The sequence below is a fragment of the Oncorhynchus masou genome, chromosome 4, assembly GCF_036934945.1.
Source record: "Oncorhynchus masou masou isolate Uvic2021 chromosome 4, UVic_Omas_1.1, whole genome shotgun sequence".
In the NCBI taxonomy this organism is placed as follows: Eukaryota; Metazoa; Chordata; class Actinopteri; order Salmoniformes; family Salmonidae; genus Oncorhynchus; species Oncorhynchus masou.
This window is the reverse complement of record NC_088215.1, coordinates 8,126,540-8,151,582: the sequence shown is the minus strand read 5'-3', so window position 1 is coordinate 8,151,582 and position 25,043 is coordinate 8,126,540. Positions and strand designations below refer to the sequence as shown.

Below are 25,043 nucleotides of genomic sequence, written 5' to 3'. Positions count from 1 at the left end.
TTTTTATAACAGCAGCTCCACTAACTGCTCCAAACAGACTCCACAGCCGATCACCTCACTCTGTCTTTTGACCCAGTGCCCACCCATATTCAAGAGAAACAGGAGGAACTCTTGCTTCAATGGCTGGAGGCGGATATCACAGAGTTCATATTCACTGCTTCCTGTTTGAAAAGTGCCTGTGATGTTACGAAACCAATATCGAGCCGACTGATGATGTGGCTCCACTCGTTATATCTAGGGGTAAAAGTGTATGCGACTAGGTGATGAATGTACAGTATGTACCTGGGAGCCAGCAACCTTACCTTAGGTCCAGGGATAGCTCAGTCAGGACTCCCATGTTAGGCCAGTCCAAGCAGATTATTATTTGTTCAGATGGTGGCAAAACATAAATAAAAACAAAAAGGGAAAAAATACAAAAAGGCATGCCAAAAGCGGCAATACAAAACAAACCAAGGCAGGCTGAGAGGCTTCCTGCCACCTCTCTCACACTAGGTCACAATCCTCTTGATGGCTTGATAGGTGAGTTTGAACAAATACAAAGCTAGATCATAGCAAGTGTTTCTGGACTTTTACTGTGGTCAAATAGCCTAACGGACACTATATGGTACAAATATTGCACTGTACAGAAAAAAATATATTGATTGTGTCTCCAAAAAAACATGGTGCAATCTACACCTTAGAGTCCCTAGAAAACAACACATGTTGTTAGCAAATGTTGCTGGATTTTTACAGTGGTCTAATATATTTGTGTATGGCCCCTGGACTCTGTACAGAACAAATATTGATTGTATGTCCATAAAACCATGTTCCAGTCTACTCACTAAAGTCCCTAGAATACAAAACAGGTGAGTTTGAAAAATAATTGCAAAAAAAAATAATTGCAAGGTCATAGCATTCAGTCCCAAGCCATTGCAGTTATTTATTTGACCTAACTAGGCAAGTAAGTTAAGAACTATTTCTTATTTTCAATTACAGCCTAAGAACAGTTGTTCTGCCTGTTCAGAACAACAGATTTGTACCTTGTCAGCTCGGGGATTTGAACTTGTAACCTTTTGGTTACCCTGCCGCGCTGACTCCAGTTGTCAGGAGTCGCCTGTAATTACAATGTGTTTCAGTTCATGCAAGAAATGATCATCCCAAGATCACCCTTTTACTAATTAAAACTCCCCACATTAAGTTATCTATTTCCATCCCTGGTCTGTAGTGAAACTCTATCCACATGGGGGGGCTGTGATGTTTTTATGGGTTCACCACCCACTGATATAAACAGAAGAAGACATTACGGAAGTAAAACGGGGAGTGGGTTTGTTTTGTTTGTGGCAACCATTCTTTCCTTGTGAACGAAGCGAAAACTAGCTGAAAATCCAACTCTGTCGACTGGAAATGTCTAAATTACAGTTGTTGCATGTGTTCTTAAATGAACGTTTAAAGGCGGCTGCTGTGGAGATTTTCGGAGCAGTTGAGAAAACGATAGCGGAGTACCAGGAGGAGAATTATCGTCTACGGAGACTACTGCGGATAACACCGGACATAAAACCATGTAAAATAGCTCGTATCATTTCGATCTATTCTGCCTTAAAATTGCAAACAGCAGTAATTACACTTTTGGTCAACATTTTGTTGAGATACTACAAAGCTTGATTTGTATGTTTTTCTTGTTACAAAGTGACCTGGTAAAATTATTTTCTGTTTAAGAGAAACAGGAGTTTCCAATTTGCAATAACTAACTTTAGTTGTTCAGAGAAGGGTGGAATCTTGCTTCGTTCCTGCAACGCCATTGTTTACATTGTTTACAGACAGCTCGTTGCGGACGCTTCCATAGCCAGGCGTCCTTGATAAACCAAATCTAAACTATTCGGATTCACCATAAAGGTTTCCAGTCAAGAAGCATATTTAGTATATCTACGAACAATACTTACTATTAGACGTGTTAAATGTGCTGTTCCGTTTAAAACAGTTTATCTACGGTCTCCCATTTTCCCCCTTTGCCTTTCTAAACCAAACAGTCACTCGAGAGTAAATTACAATGTGATCTCCCACTTCTACAGGCGGAAAATTAGAGACCCGGGATAAAAAGCTGTTTTAAACGCATACTTTTTAGCGAAGGAGACATTCAACACATCAAATTGTAATTATTGTTGTATGCCTCTGTTGACTGTCAAATGTACGAATTGTGCTCCGCAATCTCACACACTTGGTTCAGAGTGCAGTAACTTCACTTACTGCTATATGTCTTGTTTTTTTTACTTAGATTATGAACTACAAAATCCAAGTAAAGGAACGGACATTTTTCATTAAGAGCTTAAAAAAACATGCGACAATAGCAAGCCTATCCTCTCATATTATTGAACATGCAACTACTGTAATGAAGCAGAGAATGGAATGCATCCTTTTCAAACATTTGACAAAATGCAATTTGCAGGAAACCACTCTTCTAAAAGACGCACCTGATAAGAACAGATTAATGTGACCGAGATTAACATTTTCATTCGAAATTTAGAGGGAAAATGTAAATGTGCAACAACTAGGAAGGGTTGTTACTATGACTAGGATTGTGACTTTGGCATCTTGACAACGAAAGAAAGTTTATATAAAAACCAGTAGAACATGAGGCTGTGAAACGTCTTGCACCTCTCACCCACTGCTCCCTGTAGCCTGCCTAGCAACGAGTCTCGGCTCACTGACAGCCATTAGTTGACATAAGAAAGCACATTTAACTCCAACTCACTGTACATTTAATATTTTCGGCTAAATAACAATTACCCGTCGACCAAGACACTGTGTCTGTTTTAAGACCGATTTTGTTAAATTCGGACACCAATTTAATTCCACAGAATTATGCAAGTTCAGCGATAGACTGATAAGCATGATGGTCAAATGTATTTTCAGTGACTAATGGTCAACTTTTATTAACATCCCTACTGCAGTTACTGTGGTTTGCCTTGCTATTCTACCGGGTTCCGAGTTCAGGCCATCCTGATCATAATCAGGCACACACCATAATACTGGCAGTGATCCAGTTATCACCAGAATAAACATACCACAGTCCTGCGCAAACAATTACGATAGAACTGCGAATACCCATACATGGTGAGAAAGATATAACAAAATATGTAAAAGCTAGCTAAGATAAAGCAAATGACAAGAGTTATAATGATAGTTATACAATGTGAAATATTTATTAAGTAAACATTCTCTGTGATTAAATATTTCTTATGGTGAAAAAGGTATTGAGGGTTACTTAAATACAACATTCAAAACGTGAAAACATGACTACATAAAGCCTTTAAATACAGTTGGAATGTAAACTCAGCAAAAAAAGAAATGCCCCTTTTTCATGACCCTGTCTTTCGAAGATAATTTGTAAAAATCCAAATAACTTCACAGATCTTCATTGTAAAGGGTTTAAACATGGTTTCCCATGCTTGTTCAATGAACCATAAACATTTAATGAATATGCACCTGTGGAAGGTCGTTAATACACTAACAGCTTACAGAGGGTAGGCAATTAAGGTCACAGTTATGAAAACTTATGACCCTAAAGAGGCCTTTCTACTGACTCTGAAAAACACCAAAAGAAAGATGCCCGGGGTCCCTGCTCATCTGCGTGAACGTGCCTTAGGCATGCTGCAAGGAGGCATGAGGACTGCAGATGTGACCAGGGCAATAAATTGCAATGTCCGTACTGTGAGACACATAAGACAGCGCTACAGGGAGACAGCACGGATAGCTGATCGTCCTCACAGTGGCAGACCATGTGTAACAACACCTGCACAGGATCGGTGCATCCGAACATCACATCTGCGGGACAGGTACAGGATGGCAACAACTGCCCGAGTTGCACCAGGAATGGACAATCCCTCCATCAGTGCTCAGACTGTCCGCAATAGGCTGAGAGAGGCTGGACTGAGGGCTTGTAGGCCTGTTGTAAGGCAGGTCCTCACCAGACATCACCGGCAACAACGTCGCCTATGGGCACAAACCCACCGTCGCTGGACCAGGCAGGACTGGCAAAAAAGTGCTCTTCACTGATGAGTCGCGGTTTTGTCTCACCAGGGGTGATGGAATGATGTGTTTATTGTCGAAGGAATGAGCGTGACACGAGGCCTGTACTCTGGAGCAGGATCGATTTGGAGGTGGAGCGTCTGTCATGATCTGGAGCGATGTGTCACAGCATCATCGGACTGAGCTTGTTGTCATTGCAGACAATCTCAACGCTATGCGTTGCAGGGAAGACATCCTCCTCCCTCATGTGGTACCCTTCCTGCAGGCTCATTCTGACATGACCCTCCAGCATGACAATACTGGAGGGTCATACTGTTTATTCTGTGCATGATTTCCTCCAAGACAGGAATGTCAGTGTTCTGCCATGGCCAGCGAATAGCCCGGATCTCAATCCCATTGAGCACGTCCTGTTGGATCGGAGGGTGAGGGCTATGGCCATTCCCCCCAGAAATGTCAGTGAACTTGCAGGTGCCTTGGTGGAAGAGTGGGATAACATCTCACAGCAAGATCTGGCAAGTCTGGTGAAGTCCATGAGGAGGTGCACTACAGTACTTAATGCAGCTGGTGGCCACACCAGATACTGACTGTTAGTTTTGATTTTGACCCCCCCTTTGTTCAGCAACACATTCCATTTCTGATAATCACATGTCTGTGTAACTTGTTCAGTTTATATCTGTTGTTGTATCTTGTTAGGTTCATACAAATATTTACACATGTTAAGTTTGCTGAAAATAAACGCAGTTGGCAGTGAGAGGATGTTTCTTTTTTTGCTGAGTTTAGTTAGAACTCTCAAACTCTTTCCATCAAAAAGAAAAGCAACAAGAAAGTTGTTTCAACACATTTAGATTGTAGATACTGCACCTTTCTTTTGCATTACCCATACAGTTGTTTAAGGTCATACAAAAGGCAGAGTGCAGTATCAGCATAGGGGTCAGATCAGTGGTCAGGGTTGATATGCAGAATAAATGAATTTATAATAAGACCATCAATGCATGATCTTACATTGCCTTCAGAAAGTATTCACACCCCTTGACGTTTTCCACATTTTCTTGTTACAAAAAGGGATTAAAATTAATTTAATTGTAATTTTTCAAAGATCTACAGTGGATGAAAAATTCTAACTTATTTTTTAAAGATAAAAAATACAACTAATATATCTAATATATCTTCATTAGATAAGTATTCGACCCCCTGAGTTAATACATGTTAGAATCACCTTTGGCAGCGATTACAGCTTTTTTTTGGTCAACACACCTGGATTGTACAATATTATTTGCACTTTTTTTTTTTAACTCCTCAACCTCTGTCAAGTTGGTTGTTGATCATCGCTAGATGGCCATTTTCAAGTCTTGTCATAGATTTTTTTTTTAAAGTCAAAACCAACTAGGCCACTCGGGAACATTCAATGTTAACTTGGTAAGCAACTCCAGTGTATATTTGGCCTTGAGTTTTAGGTTATTGTCCTGCTGAAAAGTGAATTTGTCTTTGTCTTTAGAAGGCAGACTGAAGCAGGTTTTCCTCTAGGTTTTTGCCTGTGCTCAGCTCATTTATTTTTATTGTTAAAAAAAATCCCTAGTCCTTACGAAGAAGAGCATATCCATAACATGATGCAGCCACCACCATCCTTGAAAATAATGTGTGAAGAGTGGTACTCGGTGATGTGATCGATATGCCCCAAACATGCCTTCAGAGAGTATTCATATATTCTCACCCATCTACACACAATACCACATAATGACAAAGTGAAAACATGTTTTTACATATTTTTGCAAATGTATTGAAAATGAAATACTGAAATTTCTCATTTACATAGGTATTCACACCCCTTTACGATGACCCTCTAATTTTGAGCTCAGGTGCATCCAATTTCCTCTGATCATTCTTGCGCTACAACTACAGCTTGATTGGAGTGCACCTGTGGCCAATTACATTGTTTGGATGTGATTAAGAAAGAAACACACCTGTCTATATAAGGTACCACAGTTGACAGTGTATGTCAGTGCAGAAACTACCATGAAGTCCAAGGAACTGTCTGTAGAGTTCTGAGATGTGATGAGGCCTATAGCTGGGGAAGGGTATAAAACAATTTCTAGGGTATTGAAAGTTTCCAAGCGCATAGTGGTCTCCATTGGGAAATTGAAAAAATATGGAACTACCCAGACTCTGCCTAGACCTGGCCATCTGACCAAACTGGGCAAGAAGGACCTTGGCCAGAGAGGTGACCAAGATCCCAGTAACCACCCTGATAGAACTAAAGAGTTCATTGGCAGAGGTGGGAGAACCTGCCAGAAGGACAACAGTCTCTATTGCACTTCACCAATCTGAGCTTTATGAGAGAGTGGCCAGAAGGAAGCCACTCCTGAGAGTATAAGGCAAAAGATTCTGTGGTCTGATCAGGCAAAATTGTTACTCTTTGGCCTGAATGCAAAGCACTATGTCTGGAGGAAACCAGGCACAGATCATCACCTGTCTAACACCAACCCAACTGTGAGGCATGGTGATGGCAGCATCATGCTTTGGGGATGCTTTTCAGTGAAAGGGACTGGGAGACTGGTGAGGATAGAGGGAACAGTGAATAGAGCCAAAAACAGGCAAATCCTAGATGAGAATATGCTTCAGAGTGCAAACAACCTTTGATTGGGGGCCAGGATTTACATTCCAATAGGACAATGACCCAAAGCATTTCTGTAATGGATTCAGAATAAAAATGTAAAAGTCATTGAGTGGCCCATCCAAAGCTCGAACTTGAATCCCATTGAAATTCTGTGGAAAGACTTGAAGATTGCTGTTCACTGCCACTCCATATCTAATTAAACAGAGCTTGATACTATTTGCAAGGAAGAATGGGAGAAAATTCACAAATCCAAAGCTGATATAGACATACCCAAGACGACTCAAAGCTGTAATCACTGCCGAAAGAGCTTCTACAAAGTATTGACTCGGGTGTGAATACTTATGTAAATGAGATTTCATTTTTAATAAATAATGTCTAAACATGTTTTCACTTTGTCATTATGGGTTATTGTGTATAGATGGGTGAGATTCTTATTTATTTAATCCATTTACAATTAAGGCTGTAACATAACATTTGTAAAAAGTCTAGGGGTGTGAATACTTAATTAAGGTACTGCATCTACCTACCCCATATTTGGCTGGGTAGAAAAACAAAACTCCAGTCATTTTTCTCAGTTTCACTGTTTGCGTTGTTAGTCCTCTTTGCCTTTATAGGGCAGTATAAATATCTAGTTAAAACTCGAGTATCTTCTCCTTCAAGTCGAAACACAGCTTGCCCATGTTTGCACTGCAGTGACAAATCAGGGATATCGCTTGAAAAATGTACCTCAATCCAGTGATGGAAGGTGTCGCTGATAATGATGTAATTAGAAGATTGAAATGCTGCTTGCTAATGCTAAACCAGCCCATTGGATTCCACAACCCTTCCGGCAGCTACTCACCCAAACACTAGGCGCCACCTGGAATCCAATGGCCTGCTTTAGCATTAGCGAGCCTTTATAGAACAGTTTTGTATGTATTTTTTACTGTGCATGATTTAAAAGTTGTCTGTCATGAAAAACTTATTGAAATAGCATATTGCTTGGTATGTGCACTCAGGTATGTCTAAAGGCTGTAGATCTATATATCATAGAGATGTATCATTCAGTTGTATCATTCAGTTCTATTTAATTCTGTGGTATACAAATAACCTCTGCACCTTCCCTTCAGACTCCTTGCAGCTCTCTCTCGCTATTTCTGAAGAGAATATTCCCTGTGAGCAGCAACACTTTGAGCAGGAGTGGAGCCCCAGTCTGGGGCAGGAGGACCCAGAGCCCACACAGATTAAACAGGAACATGAAGAACTCAGGCCCAGTCAGGAGGAAGAGCAGCTTCAAGGGCAGGAGGTTGACATCATAGAGTTCAAATTACCTCATCTTTATTTAAAAAGTGATTGTGATCAGGTGAACCCTCTTCATTCCTTGACTCTTCCCCAAACCCAGACAGTGGAGAACAGAGAGAGTGCCTCTAAATCAGTGGATCTCATACCGTTTGTCACTGTTACCCACCTGAAGAGTCTTGACATTCCCTGTGACACTCCAGATAATCAAAACAATGCCTACAGTCACAGCTCAGCTGTAAGCAGTGACCCAGTAGGACTTGACAGTAGCCCACCATTGGATCCCATCCCATCAATGGGGGAACACTGTTGCAAACCCAACACCTTGTCTAGAAATACTCTCAGCTGCTGTGACTGTGGTGAAACGTTTGCTCTGAAAGCTGATCTTCAGGAGCATGTGACTCTCGCCAAGAAGAGACCCAGCGAATGCTGCCTCTGCAAAAAACGGTACAACTCCACCTGTAAATTGAAGGCCCATGTCAGACTCTGTCACGTGGAGAAACCCTCCACCTGCCCCTTTTGTGGAAAGACCTTCAAACTCAAAGGAGATCTGTCCAGGCATACGAGGATTCACACAGGAGAGAAACCATTTAGCTGTGGAGACTGTGGTAAGAGTTTCAATCAGAAGGGACACCTAACTGAACATATAAGGACTCACACAGGAGAGAAACCATTTAGCTGTGGTGACTGTGGGAAAAGCTTCATTCAGAAGGGGGACCTAAGGAGGCACGTACTGACTCACACCGGAGAGAAACCATTTAGCTGTGGTGACTGTGGGAAAAGCTTTAATCGGAAGGGGAACCTGAACTTGCACATACTGACTCACACAGGAGAGAACGTCCGCAAATAAAGAAACAAGTAAAAAAACAGAATGAAAACACAAAGAGGAAACTAATTAGGACAAAGACATCTTGTCTGAAGATGGACAATACGCTTTGGAAACTCTAGATCATTCATTCATTCTCTGGATTTCAGACAAATAGATGTCATGAATTTACTTTTGTAAAATGTGTAAAATGTATAAAAAAAAGAAGTTTGATTTGATCTAACACTACAGAGTAGTTGAAAACTCATGGTCTGCTGTTCAAAGTCTCTTGTAGTATTCACTTCATTATAAACAGGAATTCCTGGTCGTTTGTTTTAAGAATGTCTGGAAAATATAAAAATGTATACGCCAATAAAATGTGTACTTGCATTTGTCCAATTTAAATTTTCAGCAATTTATTTTTTGTTAATGCTGCTCATTTATGATATTGATTTAATCTTGTGTATATATATATATATATATATTTTTTTTTTTTTATACGGTTATTGTTCATACAGTGTCTATGGTAGAAAACTACAGACTGATAAATGGTACGTTTTGTGTTTCCCTTCCTCATGGATATGTGTAGGATTTTTGGAGCCATTGGAGGGCAATGTCTGGACCTTTATGGCCAAGGACTGTGGCCATACCCCTCTTTGTTGTCTGTTCCCCCAGAATCACTACATCACCAAACATAGCACAATCTGCAGCACTAACTGGAGATACTGTCCTCAGACATTGAAAATCTAGGGCTCGATTCAATCGTATCACTGAAGAGCCGTGGTATGGCGCAATTTGAATTTAATTACAGGTCATTTCCAATTGAGTCGACATATGCCGTTTTTTCTTACTGTGAATGCAATCACACGACGGCAGAAACACTGCCTTTACATTTCAGTTGCTGTTGAGTCACAGAAACACTGCCTTTACATTTCAGTTGCTATTGAGTCGCAGAAACACTGCCTTTGCATTTCAGTTGCTATTGAGTCGCAGAAACACTGCCTTTACATTTCAGTTGCTATTGAGTCGCAGAAACACTGCCTTTACATTTCAGTAGCTATTGAGTCGCAGAAACACTGCCTTTACATTTCAGTAGCTATTGAGTCGCAGAAACACTGCCTTTACATTTCAGTTGCTGTTGAGTCGAGCCCCTAATTCCATAAGCCTATATCAAGATTCTGATCACTTTCATACACAGACTGAAATCTCACTAATTTACAAAGCCTGCTTCTTCTTATATCTGGCAGGGCAGAACATAGAAGCCAGCTCGTTGTCGGCCATCCCTACTGAAGGCCATGGAAGAAATGGGTAGAGTCCCATTTCTTGAATCGGAAGTTTCTCAGGTCAAGCAATCTCAGATGGATATGCAAGAAGATTTATCGGTCATATTACAGAGGCTAGATGAGGCAGAGGGTTGGATATCAACGCTGGAAGACGACCAAACTGTCTGAGGATCTCCACAGAAGGGTGCAAGCTAACCGAGACAGGGCGCCTCAATTCAAGACTTCGGGGTCGTGGAGGGTCTGGAGGATAGCAAGCAGAGGGAATGTGTGAGTCAAATTATCTTGGAGGCTCTGGTGGTGGATCTGGACTAAGCTGAGCTTCAACGACTCCACGGTTCTCTAGCACCAATAACACGCGAGAATCAGGTAGCCTAGTGGTTAGAGCGTTGGGCCAGTAACCCCAAGCTGACAAATCCCCAAGCTGACAGTAAAAATCTGCCATTCTCCCCCTAAACCCACTTTTCCCCGGTGGGCTGTCATTGTAAGTAAGAATTTCATCTTAACTGACTTGCCTAGTTCAATACAGGTTAAAAAAACTGCCGCGTAAACCGATCATCATCTGCTTTCTCAGGGATCTGGTGAGAGAGAGAGCTGGTCAATGTGTTGGGAGAAGAGAGAGTTAAGGGCTTCAAGCTATCATTCTTTCCCGATAAAAGGAGGCTTTTTACTGCATCAAGGAACAATGAGTTGGATGTAAGTTTCCTCAAGAAAAATCCTCAAAAATCCATTGGTGGCAATACAGTGGTAGCGGGAGACTAACCAGGTCCAAGATGGTATTCTTGATAGGAGGAGATGTATAGGAGATGTTGTACCCACTGGGACTATTAAAACCTTCCCTAACCAGAAACTGTGGATTGATGGCAGCATTCGCGCAAAACTGAAAGCAAGTGCCACCACATTTAATCATGGCAAGGCGACTGGAAACATGGCCGAATACAAACAGTGTAGTTATTCCCTCCATAAGGCAATCAAACAAGCAAAGTGGCAGTATAGAGACAAAGTGGAGTGGCTCAAACACAAGACGTATGTGGCAGACAATCACGGAAAAAAAAGAAAATCAGCCCGACACGGACATCGACGCCTTGCTCCCAGATAAATTGAACAACCTCTTTACAGGCTTTGAGGACAATGCAGTGCCATTGACACGGCCGCTACCACAGTAGCTGAAGGCCCTAAAAATTGTTAGACTCCAGCCACCCTAGTTATAGACTGTTCTCTTTGCTACCATACGGCAAGCGGTACCGGAGCGCCAAGTCAAGCTCCAATAGGCTTCTAAAACAACTTCTACCCCCAAGCCATAAGACCCCTGAATATCTAATCAAATGGCTACCCAGACTATTTGCATTGCCCCCCCCCCCTCTTATTTACACCGCTGCTACTCTCTGTTGTTATCATCTACTCACTTTAATAACTCTACCTACATGTACATATTTCCTCAATTACCTTGACTAACTGGTGCTCCCACACATTGACTCTGTACCTGTACCCCCTGTATATAGTCTCGCTAATGTTATTTTACTACTGCTCTTTAATTACTTGTTACTTTTTATTTCTTATTCGTATTCTTCTTATTATTATTTTTAACTCAATTGTTGGTTAGAGGCACATAAGTAAGCATTTCACTGTAAGGTCACCTGTTGTATTCGGCGCATGTGACTAATGAAATGTAATTTGATGTCTAAGGGCTCTCCTTCTCCGTGAGGAAAACCTTTAAACGTGTTAACCCTCGCAAGGCTGCTGGCCCAGACGGCATCCCCAGCCGTGTCCTCACAGCATGTGCAGACCAGCTGGCTGGAGTGTTTACAGACATATTCAATCTCTCCCTATCCCAGTCTGCTGTCCCCACATGCTTTAAGATGTCCACCATTGTTCCTGTTCCCAAGAAAGCTAAGGTAACTGAACTTAATGACTATTGCCCCGTAGCCCTCACTTCCGTCATCATGAAGTGCTTTGAGAGACTAGTCAAGGATCATATCACCTCCACCCTACCTGTCACCCTAGACCCACTCCAATTTGCTTACCACCCCAATAGGTCCACAGACGATGCACTGCACTCTGCCCTATCCCATCTGGACGAGAGGAATACCTATGTAAGAATGCTGTTCATTGACTACAGCTCAGCATTCAACACCATAGTACCCTCCAAACTCATCATTAAGCTTGAGACCCTAGGTCTCAATCCCGCCCTGTGCAATTGGGTCCTGGACTTCCTGACAGGCCACCCCTAGGTGGTGAAGGTAGGAAACAACATCTCCACTCCGCTGACCCTCAACACTGGGGGACAACAAGGGTGTGTGCTCAGCCCCCTTCTGTACTCCCTGTACACACACGACCGCGTGGCCATGCACGCCTACAACTCAATCATCAAGTTTGCAGACAACACTACAGTGGTAGGCTTGATTACCAACAACGACGAGACGGCCTACAGGGAGGAGGTGAGGGCCCTCGGGGTGTGGAGTCAGGAATATAACCTCTCACTCCATGACAGCAAAACATGGACTTCAGACATCGTGGACTTCAGGAAACAGCAAAGGGAGCACTCCGCATCCACATCGACGGGACAGCAGTGGAGAAGTTGGAAAGTTTTAAGTTCCTCTGTGTACATATTACCGACAAACTGAAATGGTCCACGCACACAGACAGTGTGGTGAAAAAGGTGCAACAGCGCCTCTTCAACCTCTGGAGGCTGAAAGAATGTGGCTTGTCACTGAAAACCCTCACTAACTTTTACAGGTGCACAATTGAGAGCATCCTGTTGAGCTGTATCACCGCCTGGTATGGCAACTGCACCGCCCACAACCGCAGTGCTCTCCAGAGGCATCGCCGGGGGCAAATTTACCTGCCCTCCAGGACACCTACAACACCCGATGTCACAATTTTTTTTTATCTAGGACAACAACCACCCGAGCCACTGCCTGTTCACCCCACTATCATCCAGAAGGCGAGGTCAGTACAGGTGCATCAAAGCTGGGACAGAGAGATAGAAGCTGTTTTTCAATCTCAAGGCCATCGTATTGTTAAACAGTCACCACTAGCACAGAGAGGTGGCTGCCTACCTGCAGACTTGATATCATTGGCCACTTGAATAAATGGAACACTAGTCACTTTAATAATTACATATCTCGCATTACTCATCTCATATGCATATACTGTATCCTTCACTATCTATTATTTACTATCTATTGCCTCTTAGCCGCTCTGTCACTGCTCATCCATATATTTTATACTTATATATTCTCATCCCATTCCTTTACTATATTGTGTTATTCGGTTTCGTTGTGGAATTTATTAGATTTTAGGTTTTGCTGTGGAATTGTTAGATATTACCTGTTAGATACTGCTGCACCGTCGGATCCAGGAGCATAAGCATTTTGCAAACACTCGCAATAACGTGCTAACCATGTGTACGTGACCAATAACATCTGCTAACCATGTGTATCTGACCAATAACATCTGCTAACCATGTGTATGTGACCAATAACATTTGATTTAACAAAATGTGGAAAAAGTCACGGGGTCTGAATACTTTCCGAATGCACTGTGTGTACGTCCTGGGCCAGGAATAGAAGACCAGCCACGTGACTGAAAGTCCTTCTGCCACCAACAGTGCCACCCCTGGATGTTAAGTCCAAGAACAGCAGAGAGGGTTGGCTTGGCTTCGGGCATAAGAAGGACCACAACGATGCCAACAAATCTTCATATCCTGTCAAGAAACATTTGTAGAATAATACAAACACAATACACAGGACACAAAGGGTTTGTAATTCGGAAATGGTTGAGTGATAGATGGTTAAAGATTGATTCTCATTCCTATCATCTTTTTCCACAGATTGCGCGGGATCAGACTCTCAACGGATGGGTGGCAAAGAGTGCCGCTGCGCAGGAGATGGTGTCAACTATCCACTGTCATTTTAAATCAGAGCATTGTAACTGTATTTGAACTTTGAGTGTATTATATGATTGCGTACTAGTTTTTACATGTAGTTGATATTTCATTTTACAGAGCAAGCCTCCACTACCAATGGGGATGTACCAGGGTGATGGTCCGACTGATGTTATTGATACATTAAAAAAATATATATATATATCTCCTTCCATTTGTCAGAGATTTCAATTTCGTCTTACAGGTTTCCACGTTTTCTGAGGCTTTGGCCCATTTCCCCCCAAAAATACAAATCTAGCAAAAGCAAACACTGCATTCAAAACTGTTCTCTTTCCAAAATGCTTCTTTTTAGCATCAAAATGAAACACGTCATATGAGTAGATCTGTCTACCAACCAACACACTGATGTGCTCAACACTACTATGAATATCCAGCAGTTGGTTTATGCCTTTTCAGTGTTACACTGTAGCTGTTGTAAAAGATTACTGTAACAATGTATACTACTCAAATATACATAAACATACAAACGCAATACAGTACCAAAAACATTGTAATTTATTTCCAAAATGCAGTATTTTTGATCACTTGTGTTTTGTATGTAACACTTTCCATACCCAACAGGAGAAAACCAGGAAAAACATTCAGTAAGATAAAGGGTTTTCTGTACAAAAATAAAATAGGCTCATTCTTTCAAAACTCGAAACACAAAAAACACATGTAAATGTAAGAACAAAGACATTATACTGCATCATTTTTTGGTCTGGCCACAGCACCTCATCACAAGCGATGTTCTCCCTGGCTAAACAGCAGGGAAAGAATCATCTGGAGTGACGGATCCAGCCACCGAAAGCCCCCACACATCAACTTCACCTCATGCATCCTCCATTGCCTGGAGAAGAGGCATGCGGGTGAGGGGATGGCGGTCATACACCTTCCATCACCATGCCGAAAAATCTCTCCAATTGGGTTTAGGAATGGGGAATATGGTGGGAGGTATAGGACAAATTGTGGGTGGTCGATCAACCAGTTGCGGACCAGAGCAGCCCGGTGGAAACTCACTTTGTCCCAGATGACAACATACCTGGGCTGCTCTGGTCCACCCCTCTGCTCGGCTGGAATGAGGATGCCATGTAGTGTGTCCAGGAATGTAATGAGAAGGGCGGTGTTGTAGGGACCAAGGTTGGCATGGTGATGGAGGATGATCCAGGAATGTAATGATGCCCAAGGTTGGCATGGTGATGGAGGATGCCTGTCCAGGAATGTAATGAGAAGGGCGGTGTTGTAGGGACCAAGGTTGGCATGGTGATGGAGGATGCCTTGTAGTGTGTCCAGGAATGTAATGAGAAGGGCGGTGTTGTAGGGACCAAGGTTGGCATGGTGATGGAGGATGCCTTGCTGGCTAACGGCTGCACACATGGTGATATTCCCTCCATGCTGTCCAGGGACATTCACAATGGCACGGTGGCCAATAATGTTCCATCCCTGTCTTTTGGCTAGGTTGAAGTTAGCCTCATCAATGTACATATAAACGTGTTGAATTGCAGCAGGATCCAGCTCCAAGACTCTGAAACAGACAATATGTGACAGACCTAGTGCAGTCAATATGGTGAGGCACAATACACTGGATTACAGTACTGTAATGTGTCTATACAGTGCTGATATGATAGTAAATTCACAGTATAGTACTAACTTGCACATATCCATAGCGCTGTTCCTTAACCCTCTCTGAGTGTCGCTCAAATGGCCCCCTGTAGACCCGTTTCAACCGGATTCGGTTGTGCTGTAATACACGGTCCAATGTAGACAAGCCCACCTGGTGAATGTTATTGAATATTGTGTTGTCTGCAATTATGTGGTTCTGGATTTCTCCTAGTCGAATGGTATCGTTTGCCACCACCATGTTCACAATAGCAGTCTCCTGTTCTGGTGTGAACAGCCGGTGTCTTTCTATATGAAATGACATTACTTTAACATTGGCCAACAATCACTGAGTAACATAGGCCTACTGGCATAGTGTAGATGGTAGGTAACTTACCGGTTGTCATTTCTGAATGTACGGATGATAGATGCAACTGTGTAGCGGAGCTCTCTGCCCAGCCTCTCTGCCCGGTCAACCAATGTGGCCCTGATCTCATCTGAGACAACGGTCCTTCCTCGTTCTCCTCTTCCTCTCACTCCTTCACCTCTAGCTCTTGCTTCACCATTGACTTCCATTTTCCTCCAAAACAGAAGAGCTCATCTGTGGCCTTTTATAGCGCTAAAGCTCTGATTTCTAAGCGAACAACTCAGCAACTGGTGTTTACACCAGTGAGGAGTGGGTGTTGCCAATTGGTGTATAGAGTTTGGCATTGTGATTGGCGTTGCTTTCCAAAGGGAACAAAATAGATTTTCATTTGTAATGTTGTACCTAATTTAGAGAACTGTGTGTAGTGTTTTGCAAAAAGTGTGATATAGAATTGAAAACGGAGTGTAAAAGAGCGAATTGTGCTTGCAATTTTGCAGACTTGGTTTAGGGATTTGGTACATGAGTTTAAGGTTTCGGTGACTGCGTTTCAAGTTCCAATTTTAGTGTGTTAATACTTGGGAAAAACTGTAATGCTGCGCATTAATGATGGGGGCGGCAGGGTAGCCTAGTGGTTAGAGCGTTGGACTAGTAACCGGAAGGTTGCAAGTTCAAACCCCCGAGCTGACAAGGTACAAATCTGTCGTTCTGCCCCTGAACAGGCAGTTAACCCACTGTTCCCAGGCCGTCATTGAAAATAAGAATTTGTTCTTAACTGACTTGCCCGGTTAAATAAAGGTAAAAAATAAAATTGTGTTAGAATTTATTGGAAAGTAGTGATATACACTTCACTCCTGATAAGTGCAAACTCTGTTTCAAGTGTATTACAGTGATTTTCAATAACACTCTTTATAATTGCTCATAACTGCATTCTCTGGTTCATTGCGCACACTATCACACCAGTCCCTCCCAAGCCGTGTTACAATATGTTGTCTTTCAGTTCAGTTCATGCAAAAAATGAACATAGCTGACCGTATTCGTTATTATAACTGTTTCCCCACTTGTAATATAATTTCTTTCCATTATTACTTGTCTGAACCAAAGACTGATTGGAAACTCTTGTCTGTGTACCTTCTAGTAAACATCCATCCACATGGGGATGCTGTGATCTGTTTACGGGCTCACCGCCGACTGATACAAGCAGAAGCAGACAATGCGGAAGTAAAACTGGGAGAGGGTTTGTTTTGTTTGTGGACAAAGCCATACCACCTATTAAAGGGGTTAGTTATCAGTGTAGTTGCCATACTAGTTGAATAATCACCTGAAAATGTCTACATTACAGATGTTGCATGTGTTCTTAAATGAGCGTTTAACGGCGGCTGCTTTGGAGATTTTCGGGGCAGTTGAGAAAACGGTAGTCGAGTACCAGGAAGAGAATGATCGGCTACGGAGACTGCTGCGGAATACACCGGACATAAAACTATGTAGAAAAGGTTCGCATGTAGATCTATAAATATCTAACTACAATAATGTTTTATGAACAGCTACGTTTAGGCTAACAGTGATCACCATTTAATAAATAGTTCAAGGTAACGTTTATCGTGCACGATGAAAAAGTTTGTCACGAAGAGATTATTGAAATAGCATATCGCTCGGTATGCGTACACCGGGATGTCTAAAAGTTGGTTATATACAGTACCAGTCAAAGGTTTGGACTCCAACTCATTCATGAGTTTTTCATTATTTGTACTATTTTCTACATTGTAGAATAATAGTGAAGACATCAAAACTAAGAAATAACACATATGGAATCATTTAGTAACAAAAAGTGTTAAATCTAAATATGTTTTAGATTCTTGATGACAGCGTTTCACACTCTTGGCATTCTCTCAACCAGCTTCACGAGGAATGCTTTTCCAACAGTCTTGAAGGAGTTCCCACATATGCGGAACACTTGTTGACTGCTTTTCCTTCACTCTGCGGTCCAACTCATCCCAAACCATCTCAATTGGGTTGAGATTGTGTGTTTGTGGAGGCCAGGTCATCGAATGCAGCACTCCATCACTCTCCTTCTTGGTCAACAAGCCCTTACACAGCCTGGGGGTGTGTTTTGTGTCGTTGTCCTGTTGAAAAACAAATGATAGTCCCACTAAGCGCAAACCAGATGGGATGGTGTATCACTGCAGAAAGTTGTAGTAGCCATATGGGTTAAATGTGCATTGAATTCTAAATAAATCACTGACAGTGTCATCAGCAAAGCACCATCACACCCCCATGCTTCAGGGTGGGAACCAGACATGCTGAGATCATCCGTTCACCTACTCTGCGTCTCACAAAGACATGGTGGTTGGAACCCAAAAAAGTTTCCACTGGTCTAAAGTCCATTGCTCATGTTTCTTGGCCCAAGCAAGTCTTATTATTATTGGCGTCCTTTAGTAGTAGTTTCTTTGCAGCAATTTGACCACGAAGGCCTGGTTCACGCAGTCTCCTCTGAACAGTTGATGTTGGGATGTGTCTGTTACTTGAACTCTGTGAAGCATTTATTTGGGCTGTAATTTCTGAGGTGCAATTAGCTCTAATGAACTTATCCTCTGCAGCAGAGGTAACTCTGGGTGTTCCTTTCCTGTGGCGGTCCTCATTAGAGCCAGTTTCATCATAGCGCTTGAGGGTTTTTGCGACTGCACTTGAAGAAACTTTCAAAGTTCTTCAAATATTCCAGATTGACTGACCTTCATGTCTTAAATTAATGATGGACTGTCATTTCTCTTTGCTTATTTGACCTGTTCTTGCCATAATTTGGACTTGGTCTTTTACCAAATAGGGCTATCTTCTGTATACCACCCTTACCTTGTCACAACAACTGATTGGCTGAAACTCATTAAGAAGGAAAGAAATTCCACAAATGTAACAGGCACATCTGTTAATTGAAATGCATTCCAAGTGACTACCTCATGAAGCTGGTTGAGAGAATGCCAAGAGTGTGCAAAGTTGTCAAGGCAAAGGGTGGCTACTTGAATAATCTCAAATAAAATATATTTGGATTTGTTTAACAATTTTTGTTGGTTACTACATGATTCCATGTGTTATTTTATAGTTTTGATGTCTTCACTATTATTCTACAATGTAGAAAATAGTCAAAATGAGTAGTTGGTGTGTCCAAACTTTTGACTGGTACTGTATATCTTATTGAGATTAAGTGTTTTTAATTATATGGTATAGATAACCTCTGCTTCTCTTCGCCTTCCCTCAAGAGTCCCTTCGGTTATCTGTTGCTGTCTCTGAAGACGAGGTTCCACCTGAGCAGCAGCATTGTGAGCAGGAGTGGAGAACCAGTCTGCAGCAGGAGGGCCGAGAACCCAAACAGATTAAAGAGGAACAGGAGGAACTCTGGACCTGTCAGGAGGAAGAGCAGCTTCAAGGGCAGGAGGCTGACGTCATAGTTTTCAAATTCCCTCCTCTTTGTGTGAAAAGTAAATGTGATCAGGAAAACCCACTTCAGCCCTTTCCCCTTCCCCAAACCCAGACGGTGGAGAACAGAGAGAGTACCTCTAAACCAGTGGATCTCCCACATTTTGTCACTTTTACCCACCTAAAGGGTCTCGACATTCCCTGTGACCCTGCAGATAATCAAAACGATTCCTACAGCCACAGCTCAGCTGTAAGCAGTGACCCAGTAGGACTTAGGCTGCTGTCACCATTCCATCCCAGCCCACCATTGAATCCCATCCCATCAATGGGGGAACACTGTTGCAAACCCAACACCGTGTCTAGAAATACTCTCAGCTGCTGTGACTGTGGTGAAACGTTTGCTCTGAAAGCTGACCTTCAGGAGCATGTGACTCTCGCCAAGAAGAGACCCAGCGAATGCCACCTCTGCCAAAAACTCTACAACTCCACCTGTAAATTGAAGGCCCATATCAGACTCTGTCACGTGGAGAAACCCTCCACCTGCCCCTTTTGTGGAAAGACCTTCAAACTCAAAGGACATCTTTCCAGGCACATGAGGATTCACACAGGCGAGAAACCATTTAGCTGTGGTGACTGTGGGAAAAGCTTCATTCAGAAGGGGGACCTAAGGAGGCACATACTGACTCACACAGGAGAGAAACCATTTAGCTGTGGTGACTGTGGGAAAAGCTTCAATCGGAAAGGGAACCTGAACTTGCACTTTCTGACTCACACAGGAACGAATGTCCACAAAGAAAGAAACAAATAAAGAAAAACAGAATGACAAAGGAAATTAATTAGGACAAAGACATCTTGTTAGAAGATGTACAACACTTTGGAAATGCAAAGCAACTCTCTGGATCATTCATTCTCTGGGTTTCAGGTAAATAGATGGCATGAATTTACTATTGTAAAACGTTCTATGAACAATAAAGTTTGATTTGATCGAACAGTACAGAGTAGTTCAACTCACAGGTCTGCTGTTAAGTCTCTTGGTGTTTTCATGTCATTATTAAGCGGAATTCCTGCTAGTTTGTTTTGGAATGTCTCCAGAATAGTCTGACAGATGCTATTGATACATTAAAACGAATACTTCCAGAAAATGTGTCCTTGCATATGTCCAATATTATTTTTGATACATTTTGTATTGTTTCGCTTCATTTATGATATTGATTTAATTGTGTGTGTGTGTGCGAATATATATATATATATATATATTTCTTATATACTGTTAATGTTCATACATATGGTAGGCAATTACAAACAGATCTATGGTCAGGGGAGAGTAAGCTGATCCTAGACCTGTATGTCTGAGGTCATGTCTGGACCTTTATGGCCCCGGAGTGTGGACATACCCTACTTTCTTGTCTATTCCTGTTGAATCACTACATCACCAAACACAGCACACGTCTGCAGCACGTTTTATGATGACACCATCTATCTTTCTAAAAACAGAAAATGGACACAATTCAATGGATATGAATCAACAAAGATATGCCAATTGGTATTGGAATGTTATGCAGATCCCATTTACCGTCTTTACCTCGTCGACAAATATACCATAGGCCTCTACATTATGGACAAGGTATATGTATGAAAACCATTAACAAAACAGTTTTTTTTCACTCACATTCACCACTAAAACAGGTATGAATACGGTCGGGTGCATGTTTTGTTAATCATCTGTAATAATTACTATTTTTCACCCTCCCTACACCTCTGATGAATATAACAGGAAACCTGTTTGAGCACCATGCACTGCAAAATCATTGTGGCTATGGATACGGAGAACATCAACCCATTAACATCAACAGGTCGGAGGATTTCTGCTGGGAGTTCACCTCATATTTCAATTTTTTTTATTCTGAGAACAAAAAAATATTGTGTTATTGTTAAGAGTGTTATTTGTTAATAAGAATAACGGGAAGGGGGCGGGTAGTTAAATGTACCCCAAACGGTTCTTCAAAAGGTTATTTGAGGATCCATTAAAAGGGGTTATTTGAAGACCTTATAGGGGTTCCCCTTCAGGATACTCCAGAAACCTTTTCTGTTTAGAATATAGCGGCCCGATACAGCCACATGTAGCAGCGGCCCGATACAGCCACATGTAGCAGCGGCCCGATACAGCCACATGTAGCAGTGGCCCGATACAGCCACATGTAGCAGCCGACCGATACAGCCACATGTAGCAGCGGCCCGATACAGCCACATGTAGCAGCGGCCCGATACAGCCACATGTAGCAGTGGCCCGATACAGCCACATGTAGCAGCCGACCGATACAGCCACATGTAGCAGCGGCCCGATACAGCCACATGTAGCAGCGGCCCGATACAGCCACATGTAGTAGCGGACCGATACAGCCATATGTAGTAGCGGACCGATACAGCCATATGTAGCGGGGGCAAAACAAATGAGCCAGCACCTTCCCAATACCTAATTCTATTATATATTGGTAGATTTATATGTGTTGATGGAGACATTACTTTAAGCATTCAAGGTGTAGCCTTATAGTTTGTGGGTGTATAAGAATCTATCCGAAACCACAATGTGAAGTAATGGTAATTGTTAAGAGTAAAAAGATTGATTATTTAGCCTCTACTGTTAATGCCAACAAAACACCTAAATGTGGTATAGCTGATTTTACATTATGACACGATAATGCAATTATGAAAAACCTCATAAAATGTCACAATTCTGTAACATGGCTGGTCATAATGGTAAGTGTCTAGATGCCATGGGATTCGTTGCTATGACATAGGGCTAAGTAACACAACTAGTCATGATTGCGACTCAAGTATAGTGTGTCTTAATAGTACGAGTAAACTTGTACGGTCTCATAATCCAGCCTCAAGACTAGAGAGAAAGAGTGAGGAAGCTAGATTTGGTTGGAGGGCCGGGCCCTCACCTCTTGACAGCAGAGAGATAAATCTCACTTTTAAAGTTAATTTCCTGCATGTCTACACAATTTGGGAATAGAGAAAAAGGTGCCGTTTGAAAGCACATTTTCTGCAGTTCTACACATTTTGCCATGGGTTGGAGAGAAAATGTTATTTAATACAATTCTATTTTGCCATGGGAAAAAGAGACATTTTTGCAGGGCACACCTATCATGTGACGGGCCATAGCCAATGCAACCCTGGCCATCTTAATCAAATCCCCTCATGGTAAACTGTGGGAGGCAACCCTCAGTCTAAACCAGTGTGAATCAAACTTTTTCAGCGGCGACCCCATTTTTCCATGAGAATTTCTGGGGATCCCCTTTTTTTCCCCAAAGAATTTCTTGCGACCTCACCCCACTAACATTTTTTTGTATTATCTCAATAAAAAAAAAACAATAATCTGTAGGACTGTACTCTACCCCACCCCCTTACCAGTCCCAGTCCTCCCTCCAGCTGCAGTCAGAGCAGGAGATGTTCACCCCTTCTCGTCCAGACTGCAAATGAATCACACATGCGGGAAGCCGCCACTGGCTGATCCCACCCTGGTTTACATACTAATAATAATAATAATAATAATAATATTATTTTAAAAAACTGAATTAGGGCCAGACTAGTTACCATAATTTTCTCACATTGCACTGACAGATTTTTTTCTATTGTCTCTTTTTGATCCATTTAGATTGTTAATGTAGATTGTATACAAAAGAAAAATGTTATGGTTAAAAATGTTCATGTTTTACTGTGACTTGTAGGCTCCTAAGTGGACCATAAGGTTAAAAACCAAACCAAATGAAGAAAATTAAACGAAAAAAAACACAAAAATAAAATAAAAAAATAAGTAACTCAGCCAGAGTGTGTCTTTTGTGTCACTTTTGCCGGTCCCAAACCCGGATTAAGGAGAAGGGTTGGAATTGTGACATTAAAAAAATCCACAGAAGAAAGTTCATTTTTAGTTCTAAACATATTTAGGGTGTTTTTTACTCACTTTTTGTCTCTCCCACGATGCTATTCCTCTCTCCTACAGCATCCATCACAATTACATGCACATGGCCAATTATCTAAATTAGGTGATGATGTCATTTAACGACTTTTAGGACAGCAGATAGCTGCTACTTTCCTTACTGAGGAGTTGGCAACACTGAGCTCCACCCCTCTATGTCTGGAGCGCAAAGACTAACAGTACAGTATGCGATTCCCGACGTTCACAAAGAGGTTTTGTTCGCCAACGACACATCACTAAAACTAAGTTAACTGAAAACACAACTTTCATTTGACTGAAAATGGACTCGCCCTCGCTGATACAAATACAAGACAAACTGGATTTTCTGGTTTGTTCATTTACCAGCATTCTTTCCTCATTTACGAAGCTAGTGTGCTAGCTGAATACCCAACTCTCGGTTGACTAAACAACAACTAAAAATGTCTAAACTACAGTTGTTGCAAGTGTTCTTTAAATGAGCTGCTGTTGAGGTTTTCGGGGCAGTTGAGAAAACAGTAGTGTAGTATCAAGATAAGAGGATCACACCGGATATAAAACTAAGTAGAATAGGTTTGTACCTAAATATAGAGATGGAAAGACGTCTAAACTTTGTATTTGTGCCATTAGGGTGTCTGTGACAGCGCGAGCAGCATCATTGAGGCTATCTACATTTTAATGTAGTCAATTGGGTTTTTCTTTAGCGTTTGAAAAAAATCTGAAGCTAATATTGATGATTAACTGCCACCTGCAGTGTTGGAGTCCTGAACCAAATTATGTTATTAATTTGTTGTCACTAGATTGCTTTGATATAGCTTAAAGACATTAACAAACCATAGCACCCAATTTGAAGAAGACAACGTTCTGATCATTGGCAGATCACTCCCAACCCATAGGAATCCCCACTACTTTAAAATGGTGGAAGCCAGAGATACTGAATGAATTAAACATTCCCATTAAAAAAAAAGAAGGTAAATGCTCTGGTCTGTGTAAGTGGGCTATCCCCCTCTCGCATTAGCATGCTTTCTCACATGAGCTGTCCTTGACTGCTTCAGGTCACTTTGAGAAATTGCACAGACCTCAAACATTAATGTTTCTTCTAATCTACGAACTGAACATTTTGGGCTCATAATGTGCAGAACACACTTGGTTTCTCATAAAATTAGGCCCAAATGACTGTGTGTGGGGGAAATCTGTAATATACAAACAAATCCTTCGGCTCTCCCGTAGGCACCAATGCAGTAATGGCTGTCTCTGGTCTACTTAGCCCCCCAATGCAGTAATGGCTGTCTCTGGTCTACTTAGCCCCCCCTTCAAGACTGTTGGAAAAGGATTCCAAGTGAAGCTGGTTGGGAGAATACCAAGAGTGTGCGAAGCTGTCATCAAGGCAAAGGGTGGCTACTTTGAAGAATCTAAAATATATTTTGACTTGTTTAACACTTTTGGTTACTACATGATTCCAAATATGTTATTTCATAGTTTTGATGTCTTTACTATTCCACAATGTAGAAAATAGTACAAATTAGTAGGTGTGTCCAAACCTTTGACTGGTACTGGATATACAGTTATATAGAGTTCTACTCAATTAATAAACTGTTTAGGCTAACAGTGATCATAATCTAAACAATTTTAAGAAGTTGTTTTACATTTTTTTACTGTGAATGAATAAAAACCTTGCCTGTCACAAAAAAAAAACAGGAAGTGAGATTGAATGTATAATTCATGATGGAAAAATGTTGAAAAACAAATAGCTTTTTATGTTTAGTTTATTGAAAATAGTAATTGAAAATACTTTTTAGATTCTAGTTTA

General features: G+C 41.6%; 2 protein-coding genes and 1 long non-coding RNA gene across 5 annotated transcripts; 2 read left to right on the top strand and 1 right to left on the bottom strand.

Annotated features, from left to right (window-relative positions):
* Positions 1 to 1,287: 1,287 nt before the first annotated feature.
* Positions 1,288 to 9,074, top strand: LOC135522638 (zinc finger protein 629-like). 2 transcript variants are annotated; one of them, XR_010452710.1, is made up of 2 exons: positions 1,288 to 5,421; positions 7,729 to 9,074. XR_010452710.1 is itself a non-coding variant. In XM_064949091.1 (2 exons), the coding sequence occupies exons 1-2, from the start codon at positions 1,384 to 1,386 to the stop codon at positions 8,745 to 8,747; spliced, it is 1,176 nt and encodes a 391-aa protein (XP_064805163.1). In that variant the 5' UTR covers positions 1,288 to 1,383; the 3' UTR covers positions 8,748 to 9,074. The 2 variants fall into 2 exon arrangements, 1 of the variants encoding a protein (XP_064805163.1); XM_064949091.1 differs by having other exon boundaries at positions 1,288 to 1,540.
* Positions 9,075 to 15,124: 6,050 nt separating this feature from the next.
* Positions 15,125 to 23,456, bottom strand: LOC135522652 (uncharacterized). Of its 2 annotated transcripts, XR_010452712.1 has the most exons (4): positions 23,243 to 23,456; positions 15,904 to 16,086; positions 15,559 to 15,681; positions 15,125 to 15,432 (listed from the first exon to the last, which is right to left on the bottom strand). It is a non-coding gene; the product is annotated as an uncharacterized LOC135522652 (long non-coding RNA). The 2 variants fall into 2 exon arrangements; XR_010452711.1 differs by lacking the exon at positions 23,243 to 23,456 and having other exon boundaries at positions 15,904 to 17,097.
* Positions 17,080 to 20,439, top strand: LOC135522647 (zinc finger protein 8-like). Its single transcript, XM_064949107.1, has 2 exons — positions 17,080 to 17,363; positions 19,122 to 20,439. Exons 1-2 carry the CDS (start codon positions 17,198 to 17,200, stop codon positions 20,084 to 20,086), a joined length of 1,131 nt encoding a protein of 376 aa, XP_064805179.1. The 5' UTR covers positions 17,080 to 17,197; the 3' UTR covers positions 20,087 to 20,439.
* Positions 23,457 to 25,043: the final 1,587 nt, after the last annotated feature.

Excerpts from the sequence above, each read along its gene's own strand:
- LOC135522647 (XM_064949107.1), top strand. The coding sequence starts at position 17,198 with ATGTCTACATTACAGATGTTGCATGTGTTCTTAAATGAGCGTTTAACG. Across the intron at positions 17,364-19,121 it reads CATAAAACTATGTAGAAAAG|AGTCCCTTCGGTTATCTGTT; the intron begins GTTCGCATGTAG and ends CCTTCCCTCAAG.
- LOC135522638 (XM_064949091.1), top strand. The coding sequence starts at position 1,384 with ATGTCTAAATTACAGTTGTTGCATGTGTTCTTAAATGAACGTTTAAAG. Across the intron at positions 1,541-7,728 it reads AACACCGGACATAAAACCAT|ACTCCTTGCAGCTCTCTCTC; the intron begins GTAAAATAGCTC and ends CCTTCCCTTCAG.